General features: G+C 48.5%; 1 protein-coding gene across 4 annotated transcripts in view; it reads left to right on the top strand.

The window, feature by feature from the left end:
* LOC116945176 (NIPA-like protein 2) overlaps positions 1-15,711 on the top strand; it is an 81,068-nt gene that overhangs the window by 43,154 nt on the left and 22,203 nt on the right. The window contains exons 2-4 of one of the 4 annotated variants that reach the window (XM_032959394.2): positions 8,949-9,079; positions 11,683-11,752; positions 15,335-15,403. In XM_032959394.2, the coding sequence (XP_032815285.2) occupies positions 9,036-9,079; positions 11,683-11,752; positions 15,335-15,403 (183 nt within the window). In that variant the 5' untranslated portion in view covers positions 8,949-9,035. Of the gene's footprint in view, positions 1-8,827; positions 9,080-11,439; positions 11,753-12,865; positions 12,963-15,334; positions 15,404-15,711 lie in introns of those variants that run through there. The other 3 variants (XM_032959395.2, XM_032959396.2, XM_076068932.1) reach the window with 3 other exon arrangements.

The following is a 15,711-nucleotide window of genomic DNA, read 5'->3' as shown; positions in this document are numbered from 1 at the left end:
CTGTTATTATTTGATGTTTGGATAATTCGAACACCAATACTTGCTTAAAGTAAAAAATAATGATATATATATAAACTCGGCCAATCATTGAACCGCCGCCTGCTTCTAAGTAAATTATACATTTATTTGATTGATTCCAATTAAAGTGGTGGATTACGAATTACACCTAATCCGTCACGCCCCATTGTCTTAACAACACTCGGATCAAGGGCAAGGCAAGCTTGAATCCGTAATCCCTTCGGCTCCGATCCGGCACGGACTTTCGCTCTTTCTCTCGGCCACTCGAGGAGATTTCTTGGCATTTTGTGCACGTTAATTGCGCAAAGCACCATGGGATTTGGGAAAACCAGGACCGTATTAGTGTGCGCGTGTGTGTGTGTGTATGGACTGGATGCGTGTGTGTGTGTGTGTGGACTGGATGCGTGTGTGTGGACTGGATGAGTGTGCGCCCGTGTGTGTGTGTGGACACGACCTTGGTGTTTATAGACCGTGATATGAGGTCATGAACAGCCATGGAGTTTAATTAAATGATTGGTGTTCCGGAAGAAATACATTCCATAATTTATAACCACACATATATGTAAAATGTAAGAATAACATGTATTCATGAATTAATTATAATTTCAGTCCGAGCAGCGAGTCAGGGGCAGGGTAACCCATAATGGCTTCATTGGAACTCTTCACAATCAATCCGTGATAACAACACAATCCTAATCTCCCCGCAGATGGCCCCACCAAATTAAAATAAATAGTTTGTGGGATTATTTGACTCACATAATCTATCTTCTCTCAACAAAAATCCGCTCACTTTTTGGACAACAAGATTGCGTCGGCCATGAAGTTGTCGTTTTTTTTTCCAGGGCAAATGAAAGATGGGCTTTTGTCTCGTATATTATGGGCCGTATGTTGAACTTCTTTTGCACCGTTTGTAGCCAACCGTGCTAATCGGAGGTTTATCCATTTTTTCACGGTGAGGGGGGGGGGGGGTTCTTGCTTCGGATTTATTTTAGCGATGTCGCGATTTTCGTTTTTTGTTTACACTCGTAACGTTTTATTCATTCAATTATATTATTGCATATGCCAGTAAATATGTTTAGGTGCTCGATGCCCAATGTATAGGTTTGCTAGCCACGAGAGGGCTTCAGGAGAGAGAGAGTTTGTGGAGATCTGCTGTTCCTCCTCTCTGCATCAATAGGAGCGCAGACTACAGTGGTTTGCGATTTGGTCCAGAGTTTGGTTTGCGGGGCCAAAAGTCGCACTCTGGCTCGTCTTTTAATTTTCCATTCATGATTCAATGACATGTCATTCACAATTGTCAATGACATGTCAATTTGACATGTCAATGACATGTCAATGACATGTCAATGACATGTCACAATTGTCCGCGCCTTTTGGCGGCGAGTTTAGAATGTTTAGTCGCGCGGATCTGTCGCATCTGGTGGTGGTGAATCTACATAAAATCAACAAATATCACAAATCGAGAGACTTTACAATGGTGTGCATGTATCGGCTCTGCAATAGAGTTGAATTATATAATATAGAGCAGTAGTATGAGCCGATAGAATCTACAGTGGGGCGAATCTATATAATTTGCAGTGGTATAGCTAATTAGCAATCAAATGTTAAATATACATAAACATATGATTTAGTGTATGATCGTGATCAAGTGGTTCTTAGCGGCCCCTGCTCCTTCATCATGGTTGGTGGATATATATACTGCCTATACGATGTTACATTCTTATTTGGTTTTATGGATTTTTAAAAAAAAAAATAATGCATGAAAAGTGTCTTTGGACATCGGGAAGTAGACTGTGGCGCAGCTGGGGGAAAGAAGAACCCCCCCCCCACCATGCCCCCCCCACCTTGCCCCCCCCCACCATGCCCCCCCCCACCTTGCCCCCCCCCCCCACGTGATTTTTTTTAAAGAATCCGAAAGATTCAGGAAGGCCGTGAAAGGTTCATCGTTAAAGAGGGTGACTGTGTTGAATATTAATGCGTCATTCTACCCGTGTGTGTGTGTGCTTTACAAATGCGGCGTGTCCTCGAATTACCGGGCTAATTCACGGGTGGAATGTTTCGGCATGTTTGTCTTCTGAAATAACCCAAGGTGTTACTGCCACAGTTTCTATGATTTTTTTTTAACCAGGTAAGGTCCGCTGAGCTGTGTAGCTCTTTTGCAGAAGCGGCCTCATCATCACAGATGATAGTTCAACGAAGTGGCTTATCACGTGGAAATGTATAGCAGCCAAATAACCTGAATGCATGTTTCTAAATGTGGAGGGGAAAGCCGGACGACACGGAGAAAATAAACTGGGAGTGCCTTGAACGTGGAGACGTAGCTATCAACATGCCACCATTGCACTGCACGCATTCTATAACTTTATTTGACTGGATTTATTTGCTTCGAGAGTACGAGTCATAATTCTGTTTGGAAATGTATGTCTAGTCGTTCGACAAACCACATCCCGTGATAGTCATGCCACTGTGTATCCACACGCACGTGATTGCAAGGGCACGCCGTGCGTGCGATATAGATGCAGAACTTTTTTTGCGGCAGCCTCATTTATTCTGTGGTTTGGAGAGAGAGAGAGAAAAAAATTGAAGCTATCAGCTCTCTTGAAGAAAACAACATAAAACTACGCTCGGTTATCTTCATGGCAAATTAAACCGCACAGCCTTCATCCATCCACGGGGCAGAATCGGCATTAGCAGCAGCAACAGAAGCAGCAGCAGCATCCTCCACAGATCAATGTTTTCGCAGGCTTCAGAGAGAGCTTCATGAACCATGAAAGGGCTGGACCCGCCTGCTACCATCATCGCTTCACAATTTTGTTTTTGGATTGCACCTATAAGGCATGCCACTGACGCTGGTTTTCCCACCAGCACCGTCATCCAGCAGTCTTCCCGTGATATCAAAAGTCCCAGTTTTTGTAAGCTGGGTAAATAATAATAATAATACACTACGAACATATATTTATCTCCCTCTTCCTTAATATATTGTCAGATATCCTTCTCGTCCATTGCGGGGAGGGGGGGGGGGTTCTAGTTCAGAATTGTACCAGGGTCTTAGCGCGTGTTTCTCCGGCATGATGTCGAGACGTTTCAGTGCCCGAAGAAGATGTCAGCCACGTGCAGCGAAACGTCGGGGGCATCGTGCCGGAACGACACGCGACACAACCCCCCCCCCCCCCCCCCCACTAACGGCAAAGCTGCTACCCGCAGCGTGACCGCGAATACCCCCACACAGTGAGCAGTGGCCTACAAATGCGTTCTTTACGCACCCGCGCTGTGGAACCGCGACACCACCGACACCACCGACCAACCACAGCAGCAGCAGCAGACAAATGCCTCTCTGTCCCGCTGGTACACTCGCGCCACGAGCCTCTCACTCGCAGCAGAAAGCCACCGGCGCTGTGAGACGAGAGAGGCGGCGCCTTTTGGCGTCCTCTGGTCTCACGCCGTTTGAGACGAGGCTCCAAAGAAAGCTGTCTCTGGTGTAGACCAATCAGTTTCAAAAGACAATGACATATTATTAGGGTATTTTTTTTGCATTCTGACCACAAGTATTGTGGTTAATGCAGACATGATTCCTTGTAAAAAGGTTTCAGTTTGGTGTTTTAACATCTTAACACACCTGTTTTGTTGCCAGAATAAAAGTGGGAAAACCTATTCTCAGATAATTAAGAGTCACGTTTTGTCGTGGCGCGAGTATTCGTGTGCTGGCTGGTTAGTTGGTTATGGTTAAGAGTAGAGTTAGTACTAGTGTGCTGGCTGGCTAGTTGGTTAGTACTTGTGTGCTGGTTGGCTAGTTGGTTATGGTTAAGAGTAGAGCGAGTATTCGTGTGCTGGCTGGATAGTTGGTTAGGGGGAGAGTAGAGCTGACACTAGTGGCTGGTTGGCTAGTTGTTTAGAGTTAAGAGTACAGCTTGTACGAGAGGCTGGCTGGTTAGTAGGTTAGGAGTAGATTAAAGTTAGTACTCGTGTGCTGGGGGTTAGTTGGTTAGAGTTAAGAGTAGAGCTGGTACTAGTGCAGGTTCACTCGTGGCTGGTTGACTCATTTGTTAGTGGCAGAGCTAGTACTAGTGGCGTGTTGGCTAGTTGGTTAGGAGTAGAGCTAGTACTAGTGGCGTGTTGGCTAGTTGGTTAGGGATAGAGCTAGTACTAGTGGCGTGTTGGCTAGTTGGTTAGGGGTAGAGCTAGTACTAGTGGCGTGGTGGCTAGTTGGTTAGTGGTAGAGCTAGTACTAGTGGCGTGGTGGCTAGTTGGTTAGGGGTAGAGCTAGTACTAGTGGCGTGTTGGCTAGTTGGTTAGTGGTAGAGCTAGTACTAGTGGCGTGTTCGCTAGTTGGTTAGGGGTAGAGCTAGTACTAGTGGCCTGTTGGCTAGTTGGTTAGGGGTAGAGCTAGTACTAGTGGCGTGTTGGCTAGTTGGTTAGTGGTAGAGCTAGTACTAGTGGCGTGTTGGCTAGTTGGTTAGTGGTAGAGCTAGTACTAGTGGCTTGTTGGCTAGTTGGTTAGTGGTAGAGCTAGTACTAGTGGCGTGGTGGCTAGTTGGTTAGTGGTTATAGGTAGAGCGAGTACTAGTAGATGGTGGTCTCTCAAGGGCAACCACCGTGACATTTCTACAAAGAAAGTGCTGTATTTGCTTTATCCACCCTTGAGCGATGATGGACTAAGCTGGCCTGGATACAACAGCAAATACTTTTTTGAATGCTGCGTCCGCAGTGATGCACAAGCACGAAAGCACAAGGCGTCAACACATTCGTCAAATATATAATTGGCGACGTTTCAGGCAATGGCCCTTTGTCAGATCACACGAGGAAGGGCCACAAGCGACGATTGAGGCAACGATCGTTTTGCGGATTGCGGCGGTTCGCGGTGGCGAGCAGCAGGGAGCTGTGCAGCAAATGGCACCAATGTTGTACGGTGTTGTCATTCTATGCTGCTCCACGCATCCATGCTCCCGCGGTCTTCACTAACCCCGCACGGACAAGCGCGACGGTGAGGTATGGTGAGGCGAGGGATCAAATAACCCCCACGATGGCGACGGCGTGGCGAGGGCCCTCATCCAGCGGTGGATCGGCGATGCAATGTTCACAGGGCAGCATCGAGCCATCGTCATCCAACGGCGCTGTGAGAGAATACAATCATCGGTTGACCGACGAAATCACCCAAGCAGAGGATCTGCCCGTTTCTGGAAGAAAGTGTGGGTGAATCTTGATTTAAAGCTTTTGTGACTGCAGGAATTCATATTCTTTGGGTCTTTCGGTAAAGCCACGTAGATGGGTTCAAAAGAAAATAACAAAAAAACAAAAACGACGACGTTTTGATCGCGACGCAAGAATGTAAACAGTGCCGGTGCAGCGCCGCTTTGTGGACGAGCGGGAGAAGTCTTCTTTGGTTCTTTCGGTAAAGTCACCACGTAGAATGATAATAAAATAATAAATTGATAAAATAAAATAACACAATAATATTCTCACGACGTTTCGGCCACAACACAAGCGGCCTTCATCAGGTGAAGGGGGCGAGACTGTCTGGTAGGACAGCGCTGGAGTGAAAGAGCCACGTTCAGATCACGGCCTTTAAGCTGTGTGAGAGGAACAAAGCGCCCTCAAATTTCAGCCCCACGGATAGCTTAGAGTCGCGGCATCTCTTCAGAAAGGTGAGAGACTCGATTAGTTGAGCCTTCTTATCCCGAAGTCTATTGAATGATCTTAAGGATGTGTGGAATCCCTCCCCGTAGAGGCGGTTAAATTTCGATTTAAAGCTTTCGTGACTGCAATGATTCATCTTCTTTGGTTCTTTCGGTAAAGTCACGTAGAATGATAATAAAATAATAAATTGATAAAATAAAATAACACAATAATATTCTCACGACGTTTCGGCCACAACGAGTGGGAGATGGTGAGCACGCGTGTTCGGGATGAGTCGATATATATTTTTACGATTATAACACTCAGGATGAATGCATCAAATCATGCGTGGGAAGCATACGCTATTGTCGATTAATGATACATTTTCATGCAGGTTTTTTATTTTCTTATTAAAAACTTGTCATTCAGAAAACATTTTTAGAACTTATGCAATAATCGATTCATATAAATATTATTATATTGACTTAAAGCTTTCGTGACTGCAGGAATTCATATTCTTTGGGTATTTCGGTAAATTCACGTAGATAGGTTCAAACTAAATTAAATAACAAACAACTACGACGTTTCGATCGCAACATAAGCGGCCGTCATCATCACCATTGATGGATGCAAATAATCTTTTCAAAAATAGATTAATCAAACAAATTATCTATAATCTACTCATCACCATTCATCGATACAAATAATGGAATAAATTATCACTTTTTTGTGCAATTTATTTATTTCTTTACTCATTCTTTTTTTATTTTGCCTTGAAGTATGCTTAATCGTAACTATACAGCGAGGGAAAAAAGTATTTGATCCCCTGTTGATTTTGTACGTTTGCCCACTGACAAAGAAATTATCAGTCTTTAGTTTTAATGGTATGTTTATTTGAACAGTGAGAGACAGAATAACAACAACAAAATCCAGAAAATCGCATGTCAAAAATGTTATAAATTGATTTGCATTTTAATGAGGGAAATAAGTATTTGAACCCTCTGCAAAACATGACTTAGTACTTGGTGGCAAAACCCTTGTTGGCAATCACAGAGGTCAGACGTTTCTTGTAGTTGGCCACCAGGTTTGCACATATCTCAGGAGGGATGTTGTCCCACTCCTCTTTGCAGATCTTCCCCAAGTCATTAAGGTTTCGAGGCTGACGTTTGGCATCTCGAACCTTCAGCTTCCTCCACAGATTTTCTATGGGATTAAGGTCTGGAGACTAGCTAGGCCACTCCAGGACCTTAATGTGCTTCTTCTTGAGCCACTCCTTTGTTGCCTTGGCCGTGTGTTTTGGGTCATTGTCATGCTGGAATACCCATCCACGACCCATTTTCAATGCCCTGGCTGAGGGAAGGAGGTTCTCACCCAAGATTTGACGGTACATGGCCCCGTCCATCGTCCCTTTGATGCGGTGAAGTTGTCCTGTCCCCTTAGCAGAAAAACACCCCCAAAGCATAATGTTTCCACCTCCATGTTTGACGGTGGAGATGGTGTTCTTGTGGTCATAGGCAGCATTCCTCCTCCTCCAAACACGGCGAGTTGAGTTGATGCCAAAGAGCTCCATTTTGGTTTCATCTGACCACAACACTTTTACCCAGTTGTCCTCTGAATCATTCAGATGTTCATAGGCAAACTTCAGACGGGCATGTATATGTGCTTTCTTGAGCAGGGGGACCTTGTGGGCACTGCAGGATTTCAGTCCTTCACGGCGTAGTGTGTTACCAATTGTTTTCTTGGTGACTATGGTCCCAGCTGCCTTGAGATCATTGTCAAGATCCTCTCGTGTAGTTCTGGGCTAATTCCTCACCGTTCTCATGATCATTGCAACTCCACGAGGTGAGATCTTGCATGAAGCCCCAGGCCGAGGGAGATTGACAGTTCTTTTGTGTTTCTTCCATTTACGAATAATCACACCAACTGTTGTCACCTTCTCACCAAGCTGCTTGGCAATGGTCGTGTAGCCCATTCCAGCCTTGTGTAGGTCTACAATCTCGTCCCTGACATCCTTGGAGAGCTCTTTGGTCTTGGCCATGGTGGAGAGTTTGGAATCTGATTGATTGATTGCTTCTGTAGAGAGGTGTCTTTTATACAGGTAACAAGCTGAGATTAGGAGCACTCCCTTTAAGAGTGTGCTCCTAATCTCAGCTCGTTTCCTGTATAAAAGACACCTGGGAGCCAGAAATCTTTCTGATTGAGAGGGGGTCAAATACTTATTTCCCTCATTAAAATGCAAATCAATTTTTAACATTTTTGACATGCGTTTTTCTGGATTTTGTTATTCTGTCTCTCACTGTTCAAATAAACCTACCATTGAAATTATATACTGATCATTTCTTTGTCAGTGGGCAAACGTACAAAATCAGCAGGGGTTCAAATACTTCTTTCCCTCACTGTATATAGGATGTGGTCCTCATATATATTTAATGGGGTGCCACGGTGGCTAGGAGATGTTAACTACCTCGCCTGGTATATAGGAGTGTGTGGGTTCGATCCCAATCCCGACCCCGACGCCTGCTGCTGTACATTTGGAGTTTACATGTCTCTCTTCCCGTGGTCGCATGGATTTTGCTCCGTGCCCTCTGGGTTTTCTCCCCCTACACATTTTAGAATCAACATCACGCGTTCTGGAGTAATTGGCTGCTATACATTTCCGAGTGATGAGAAGCCACTTCATTTTAGGCAATCATTTGTGGCCAGGTCGCCTCTGAAACAGGAGCGGTGTAGCTCAACGAGCCTTACCTGGTAAACATCTAAAATAGTTGATCGTTTTTTTAATATATAATGTACCGATGACAACTCTGAACTCCCCCACCAGTGGTCAAACCACGTGCGCCGCCTAGCGGCTCCCGCGTGAAGGCCCGGAGCCCACGTGCGCGTGATCCCCCATTGCGCGGGGACTGGGGCACTCGCCCCATGTTAAACATCGTTTCTGTGGTGGTGATGGTGGGTGAGGTGGTGGTGGTGGGTGAGCTGGTGGTGGTGAGCGGTTCGCGCGCTCTGCGCTACGAAACCGACTACGACCCGAGTTCGATTACCGCTCACGGCTCAACCATCGGTGACGATTATCTGAACCAGTTCTGGGCCTCCCCTAGGTCGACTCGGCCTCAAATTAGTACCTGGTGCGGTGTATATAAAACATCGCCACCGGGAGAGACAAAGGCGACCGGGCGTGGTGGTGTTGGCCAACGCACCCAACTCGCATGCCACAGTCCGGCCTTCATGGGTGCTGCTGCTACTGGCTAACAGCACTTGCCCCAACAGTCTGTTAAGGCTTTACGGGGGATCTTTGTCTTTGTGTGTGTGTGAGCAAGGGAGCTGCATTGGCAAGGTGGCGAGTCGCAGTTCTCTCAAGCGGTCTGACCAGAGCCAGAGAGAGTCACGGAGAGAGAGAGACGAGGATGGAGAAGACGGCTCAACTAACTCTTACTACCAACACCTCCGTGTATCAACAATCACACCAAGCGTCGTGTCTCTGTACAGGAGCACAATAACATTGACAGCTGACGATAATTCGTGTTCTGTCCACTGCTGGATGAAGGCCTCCCCCACGGACGCTGTCGCTGGCCTGGCTATACGGGGGATCTTTGGTGGGGTGGGGGGGGGGGAATTTTTGGTGAGGGGGGGGGGGATCTGATCTGTGGTGGTGTGGTGGGATCTGTGGTGGTGATGGTATTTGTGGTGGTGTGGTTGATACTGTGGTGGTGTGGTTAAATTTGTGGTGGTGTGGTGGGATCTGTGGTGGTGTGGGGGGTCTGTGGTGGTGTGGTGGGATCTGTGGTGGTGTGGTGGGATCTGTGGTGGTGTGGTTGGATCTGTGGTGGTGTGGTGGAATCTGTGGTGGTGTGGTGGTATTTGTGGTGGTGTGGTTGGTACTGTGGTGGTGTGGTTGAATTTGTGGTGGTGTGGTGGGATCTGTGGTGGTGTGGGGGGATCTGTGGTGGTGTGGTGGGATCTGTGGTGGTGTGGTGGAATCTGTGGTGGTGTGGTGGTATTTGTGGTGGTGTGGTTGGGATCTGTGGTGGTGTGGTGGGATCTGTGGTGGTGTAGTGGGATCTGTGTGGTGGTCTCTGTGGTGGTGTGGGTCTGTGGTGGTGTGGTGGCACCTGTGGTGGTGTGGGTCTGTGGTGGTGTGGTGGCCTCTGTGGTGGTGTGGTTGAGTCTGTGGTGGTGTGATGGGATCTGTGGTGGTGTAGGGGGATCTGTGGTGGTGTGGTGGGATCTGTGGTGGTGTGGTGGGATCTGTGGTGGTGTAGTTGGCTCTGTGGTGGTGTGGTTAGGTCTGTGGTGGTGTGGTGGGATCTGTGGCGGTGTGGTGGGATCTGTGGTGGTGTGGTTGGGATCTGTGGTGGTGTGGTGGGTTCTGTGGTGGTGTAGTGGGATCTGTGTGGTGGTCTCTGTGGTGGTGTGGGTCTGTGGTGGTGTGGTGGAACCTGTGGTGGTGTGGGTCTGTGGTGGTGTGGTGGCCTCTGTGGTGGTGTGGTTGAATCTGTGGTGGTGTGATGGGATCTGTGGTGGTGTAGGGGGATCTGTGGTGGTGTGGTGGGATCTGTGGTGGTGTGGTGGTGTTTGTGGTGGTGTGGTTGCTACTGTGGTGGTCTGGTTGAATTTGTGGTGGTGTAGCGGGATCTGTGGTGGTGTGGGGGGTTCTGTGGTCGTGTGGATGGATCTGTGGTGGTGTGGTGGAATCTGTGGTGGTGTGGTGGTATTTGTGGTGGTGTGGTTGAGATCTGTGGTGGTGTGGTGGAATCTGTGGTGGTGTAGTGGGATCTGTGTGGTGGTCTCTGTGGTGGTGTGGGTCTGTGGTGGTGTGGTGGCACCTGTGGTGGTGTGGGTCTGTGGTGGTGTGGTGGCCTCTGTGGTGGTGTGGTTGAGTCTGTGGTGGTGTGATGGGATCTGTGGTGGTGTAGGGGGATCTGTGGTGGTGTGGTGGGATCTGTGGTGGTGTGGTGGGATCTGTGGTGGTGTGGTTGGGATCTGTGGTGGTGTGGTGGGATCTGTGGTGGTGTAGTGGGATCTGTGTGGTGGTCTCTGTGGTGGTGTGGGTCTGTGGTGGTGTGGTGGCACCTGTGGTGGTGTGGGTCTGTGGTGGTGTGGTGGCCTCTGTGGTGGTGTGGTTGAGTCTGTGGTGGTGTGATGGGATCTGTGGTGGTGTAGGGGGATCTGTGGTGGTGTGGTGGGATCTGTGGTGGTGTGGTGGTGTTTGTGGTGGTGTGGTTGCTACTGTGGTGGTCTGGTTGAATTTGTGGTGGTGTAGCGGGATCTGTGGTGGTGTGGGGGGTTCTGTGGTGGTGTGTATGGATCTGTGGTGGTGTGGTGGGGTCTGTGGTGGTGTAGTTGGGTCTGTGGTGGTGTGGTTAGGTCTGTGGTGGTGTGGTGAGGTCTGTGGTGGTGTGGTGGGATCTGTGGTGGTGTAGTTGGGTCTGTGGTGGTGTGGTGGGATCTGTGGTGGTGTGGTCGAATCTGTGGTGGTGTGGTGGGATCTGTGGTGGTGTGGTTGGGTCTGTGGTGGTTTGGTGGGATCTGTGGTGGTGTGGTGGGACCCGTGGTGGTGTGGTTCTGTGGTGTGGTGAGACCTGTGGTGGTGTGGGACCTGTGGTGGTGTGGTGGGACCTGTGGTGGTGTGGTTCTGTGGTGGTGTGGTTCTGTGGTGTGGTGGGACCTGTGGTGGTGTGGTGGGACCTGTGGTGGTGTGGTGGGACCTGTGGTGGTGTGGTTCTGTGGTGGTGTGGTGGGACCTGTGGTGGTGTGGTGGGACCTGTGGTGGTGTGGTGGGACCTGTGGTGGTGTGGTTCTGTGGTGTGGTGGGACCTGTGGTGGTGTCTGCTGGAGGCTTCACCGGTGCCGCGTGACGTCACCGCGAGCTGAAGCCGCCCCCAGAATCCAAGAGGGCGGCGGGGACGAGGCCTAGCGTGGTGATAGCCGGCCGGGGCGGGCTGGCGGGCTTACTGCCACCGCTGTGTCTCTCGTCATACAGTTAGAACGCGTTACAGGGGGTTGTTTTATCGTTTTATTCTCAAAGCTGAAGGTTCTTAAACGATTTTAAAGTTCCCACGTCCGGGCGATGACGGGGGAGGCCGCGGAGGCGCCCACACCGACCGCGCCAGCGGACGAGTGGGTGAGTCCCGGCGGCCGCTGCTCAGCTGCTGCTACAACAACAACCGCCATTCACTACCACCACCACCAACACTCTACCACCAACACCACCACCACCGTCACCACCAACACCACCACCACCCCCTCACCACCACCACACCCTCACCACCAACACCCTCACCACCACACCCTCACCACCACCACCCTCACCACCACCAACACCCTCACCACCAACACCACTACCCTCACCACCCTCACCACAACCCTCACCACCAACACCACCACCCTCACCACCACCACTACCCTCACCACCATCACACCCTCACCACCACTACCCTCACCACCAACACCCTCACCACCCTCACCACCCTCACCACCACCCTCACCACCAACACCACCACCCTCACCACCACTACCCTCACCACCACCACACCCTCACCACCACCACTACCCTCACCACCACCACCACCACCCTCGCCACCAACACCACCACCCTCACCACCCTCACCACCACCCTCACTACCAACACCACCACCACTACCCTCACCACCACCACCCACCCCGTTCACCCTCCGTTAGCGAGCGGCGTCCAGGAGATGGAGCGATGAATTTGTGTTTCGTGTCGAGAGATTCCGCCGCCCGTGCCACTCGGGCTTGGGGGGCCTCTTCAGCTGAACGATGATGAACTGTCACGCCGTGCGCGCCTCTTAATCACGTCACATTTTAACGCGATGTAACGTTTAAAACGTCTCTTAATACCTGTGCAGAGTCATCTTGCGTTGTATTAAGTGTCTGCCTGAGCGCTGTGCCTCTCGTATCGTGTACAGTGCATGTTATATCGTGTGTGTGATATATCGTGTGTGTGTGATGTATCGTGTGTGTAATATATCGTGTGTGTGTGTGTTATATCGTGTGTGTGTTATAGTGTGTGTTATATCATAGTGTGTGTGTGTTATATCATAGTGTGTGTTATATTCAACACAACATCTGTGAGGTTCGTCCATTCTCAATTGCACATTTGATGTGCAGGACATTACTGCCGTGGCATGTGTGTAAGTGGACGGGCCTGTCTGTGAGGATGAGTCTTAACTGTTTCATGTGTTGTCGGCTTCTTGTATTTATTATTCCAACGCAGTGCGCATTACAATAACTCGCACTGCACTCCGTAAGGAATTGGCGTCAATCCAATGTGAGCAGCATCCTCCTCCCCTTCTCAAGAGTCTCGAGACTCGGTGAGGTTTATATGGATACGTTGATTGTATTTTTTATCATAATTATTCATCGGTTCATCTGCTATGTATCTGAGGAAGGCGATAGCACGGGTTGGCCTTTATTCGGTACTGCAATAGCGACAACCTACGTTGTTATGACAAATCAAATTGTCACCTTGCCCAATCAAAGCAATGCACCGCGCTTATTTACACGAACTGTCCGGTCACGATGGTAATGAACATTGCTGATGACACAACGTGTCAACCCGTACGGTTTAGCCCGTATTCCTGTACAGGGAAATTGAGTTTTCAGGTCCATACGGCGCACAGCCGTTTCAATACGGGCTTTGACAGGTATGTGATGATGATATTGTTGGCAATGGTGGATATTGTTACATTAACGTCAAAGTGCCTGCTCCAACGAGGTTGGTTGGAGGCCATACTCATGAGGGGGCTGATGATGATGATGATGGTAATCAGCATGGCTGGTATTAGCGATGGTGCTGATGGTGATGATTGGTACGGACAAATCGAAGTCAATGCGTTTCCCAAGCTCAGTCGGCTTGGGGCGATGCTCGCCACGTTCATTAGGGGGACATGAGCTTGTGATACAATCCACGTTTCTGAGTCCAGGATTCATCTTTCCATAGGACAATCGCTGTTGGTCTCTCTCGCACAACGTATGACCAATTTTAGCGAACGGGACGTGCGATGATGGGTCGTCAATTCCTGACCCAAGGGTTTGAACTGACGAACCTTTATTTTTGTGTGTTTTCGAGTCCAGTGCACTGACGTCAGAACCATGCGGCTGGTTCAAGAATGAATATTGTTGTTTTATTATGGTTACAACACATGCCACCGTAACTGGGTTTACGTGTTTAGTGTACGGGATGGGGGGGGAGGCCGATTGCCGATACGAGCATCGGTCGGATTGGTCTCCACGAGTCTGGCAACCGAGGAATGGGGAGACCCTAAGGCCAGGATGATGGAAGATTTATCAGGGTTCGCGTGTCTACGATGCAGCAGCAGCAGCTGTGGGATCTGCCTGAGGGTAGAGAGCGTTGGCATTGAGGTGTGGGTGGAGGCAATCGGTGGCTTTGGCCTGGCTGACTTTTTGACTAAAGGAAAAATGTGAATGTGGAAAGGAAGAGGTAAAATGTGTGTCCTTTAGAGAGAACAGAAAATAAATACTCTGCTCTTGACCAGCATAAACATGTCCACATCAACGTTAAAAAACCCGCCACTTTTTTCAAACTTTCTTGCTGTAGTTTTCACACCTGATGATGATTGCTTGTGTTGCAGTCGAAACGTCGTGGGAATTTTATTGTTTTATATTTTTATGATTTTATTGTTTCCCTTCTACGTGACTTACCGAAAGAACCAAGAATATATATGTCCACTTCTGTTATGCGCGGCGAAAGGGAAGGTGATCCGGTGGCTGGGGGGTTCAGGAGGGTCGAGACATTCAGCCGGCACCACTGAGATCCAACGTTGGAATTTGGCTTTCAGCTGCCCGTGTTTGAACCGGGTCCTTCACTACATTACGGTCTCAGTCCAGTCACCAATAACTGCACAAAAAAACGTAGCTTTGTATTTTGTTTCTTTCACCTAATCAAGGTAACTTGCAGCTCGAAGAATAAAAAAAACTTTATAATGAAAAATTTTCCTGAGCAGCTGCATGTGATAAAGTCCATCCACAGACAGCTCTCAGGAGGACTGTACAATGAAAACAAGACGGTACTCTTTCGCCAGGGATGCTGCCATGGTATAACGGCTAGCCACAGGACTTGCGGTTCATAGATCACTGATTATATATCCCAGCGCAGCAGGTGAAACAAATAGACACTTTTCTTAAATCTCTGTCCACCAAACAGTATAAATGGATAGACCACAGTTGCTCGGCAGGTCATGTGTGGTGGAGTTCAGTGTGGCTAGTTCTTCTACCTCTTCTAAGACTTGCGGACAGTGTGGAATAGTTGGCCAAATACCCTCTGAAGGGGCTCTCTCGAGCTCCCTCTCATTGCATGAGCTGGAAATTGCAGCCCTGCACCTTTACCTTTTGTAGTCTAATTAACATGTTTTTCATTATCCATATTTTAGTTTGATCTGGGCTACCCCTCCTCTCCCCCATTCCCCCTGAATAATCCAGAATTCATCATAATACTTTCATTATATAGCGTCATTCACGCTAATAGCATCCCACAATGCTGTACCTTAATTATATATATATCAGGACCAAATCCCATATACAACCACAACCAGGCAAATTAAAATCCTACTTCCAAGCAACATAAAAAAATAATAGACAAAAGGCACAACAACACAAAGGTTATCACAGCAACTATTTCTCTGACGTCTTTGTGAATGATGGTGAACGTTGTTGTGCCCTGCAGAACCAAGTGATAGGATGTCTGCTCATCGTGTGCTGTAACCTCCTTTTGAGCGGGGCGTTCTCTCTGCAGGTGAGTGTCACTGCGTGCGCGCTACTTGACACGAGGATCGCTCATCCATGATCACAATTTTTTTTTAATCCTTTCCGGGATCGATTCTCGATTACAATTGTCATGGAATGTAAAATAGTTTCCACTCATCGATGCATAAACACACGCATTTTCATCAATGTTAAGCCAAGGTTCTTCCACCGAAGAGATGGAGTGATGAAATCAGCTCATTGTCAGGTGCTAGATGGATCATTATATCCCTGGAGCCCAAGAGGTGGTGGCATTGCACAGTTCCTTGTTAAAATATAGGTTGATGAGCACAGAATTGA

This window comes from Petromyzon marinus, chromosome 23 (assembly GCF_048934315.1).
Source record: "Petromyzon marinus isolate PM22_M1 ecotype Great Lakes invasive population chromosome 23, UKy_Petmar_22M1.pri1.0, whole genome shotgun sequence".
Taxonomy (NCBI): Eukaryota; Metazoa; Chordata; class Hyperoartia; order Petromyzontiformes; family Petromyzontidae; genus Petromyzon; species Petromyzon marinus.
The sequence above is the reverse complement of the archived record's forward strand: the minus strand, read 5'-3'. Positions and strand labels throughout refer to the sequence as shown.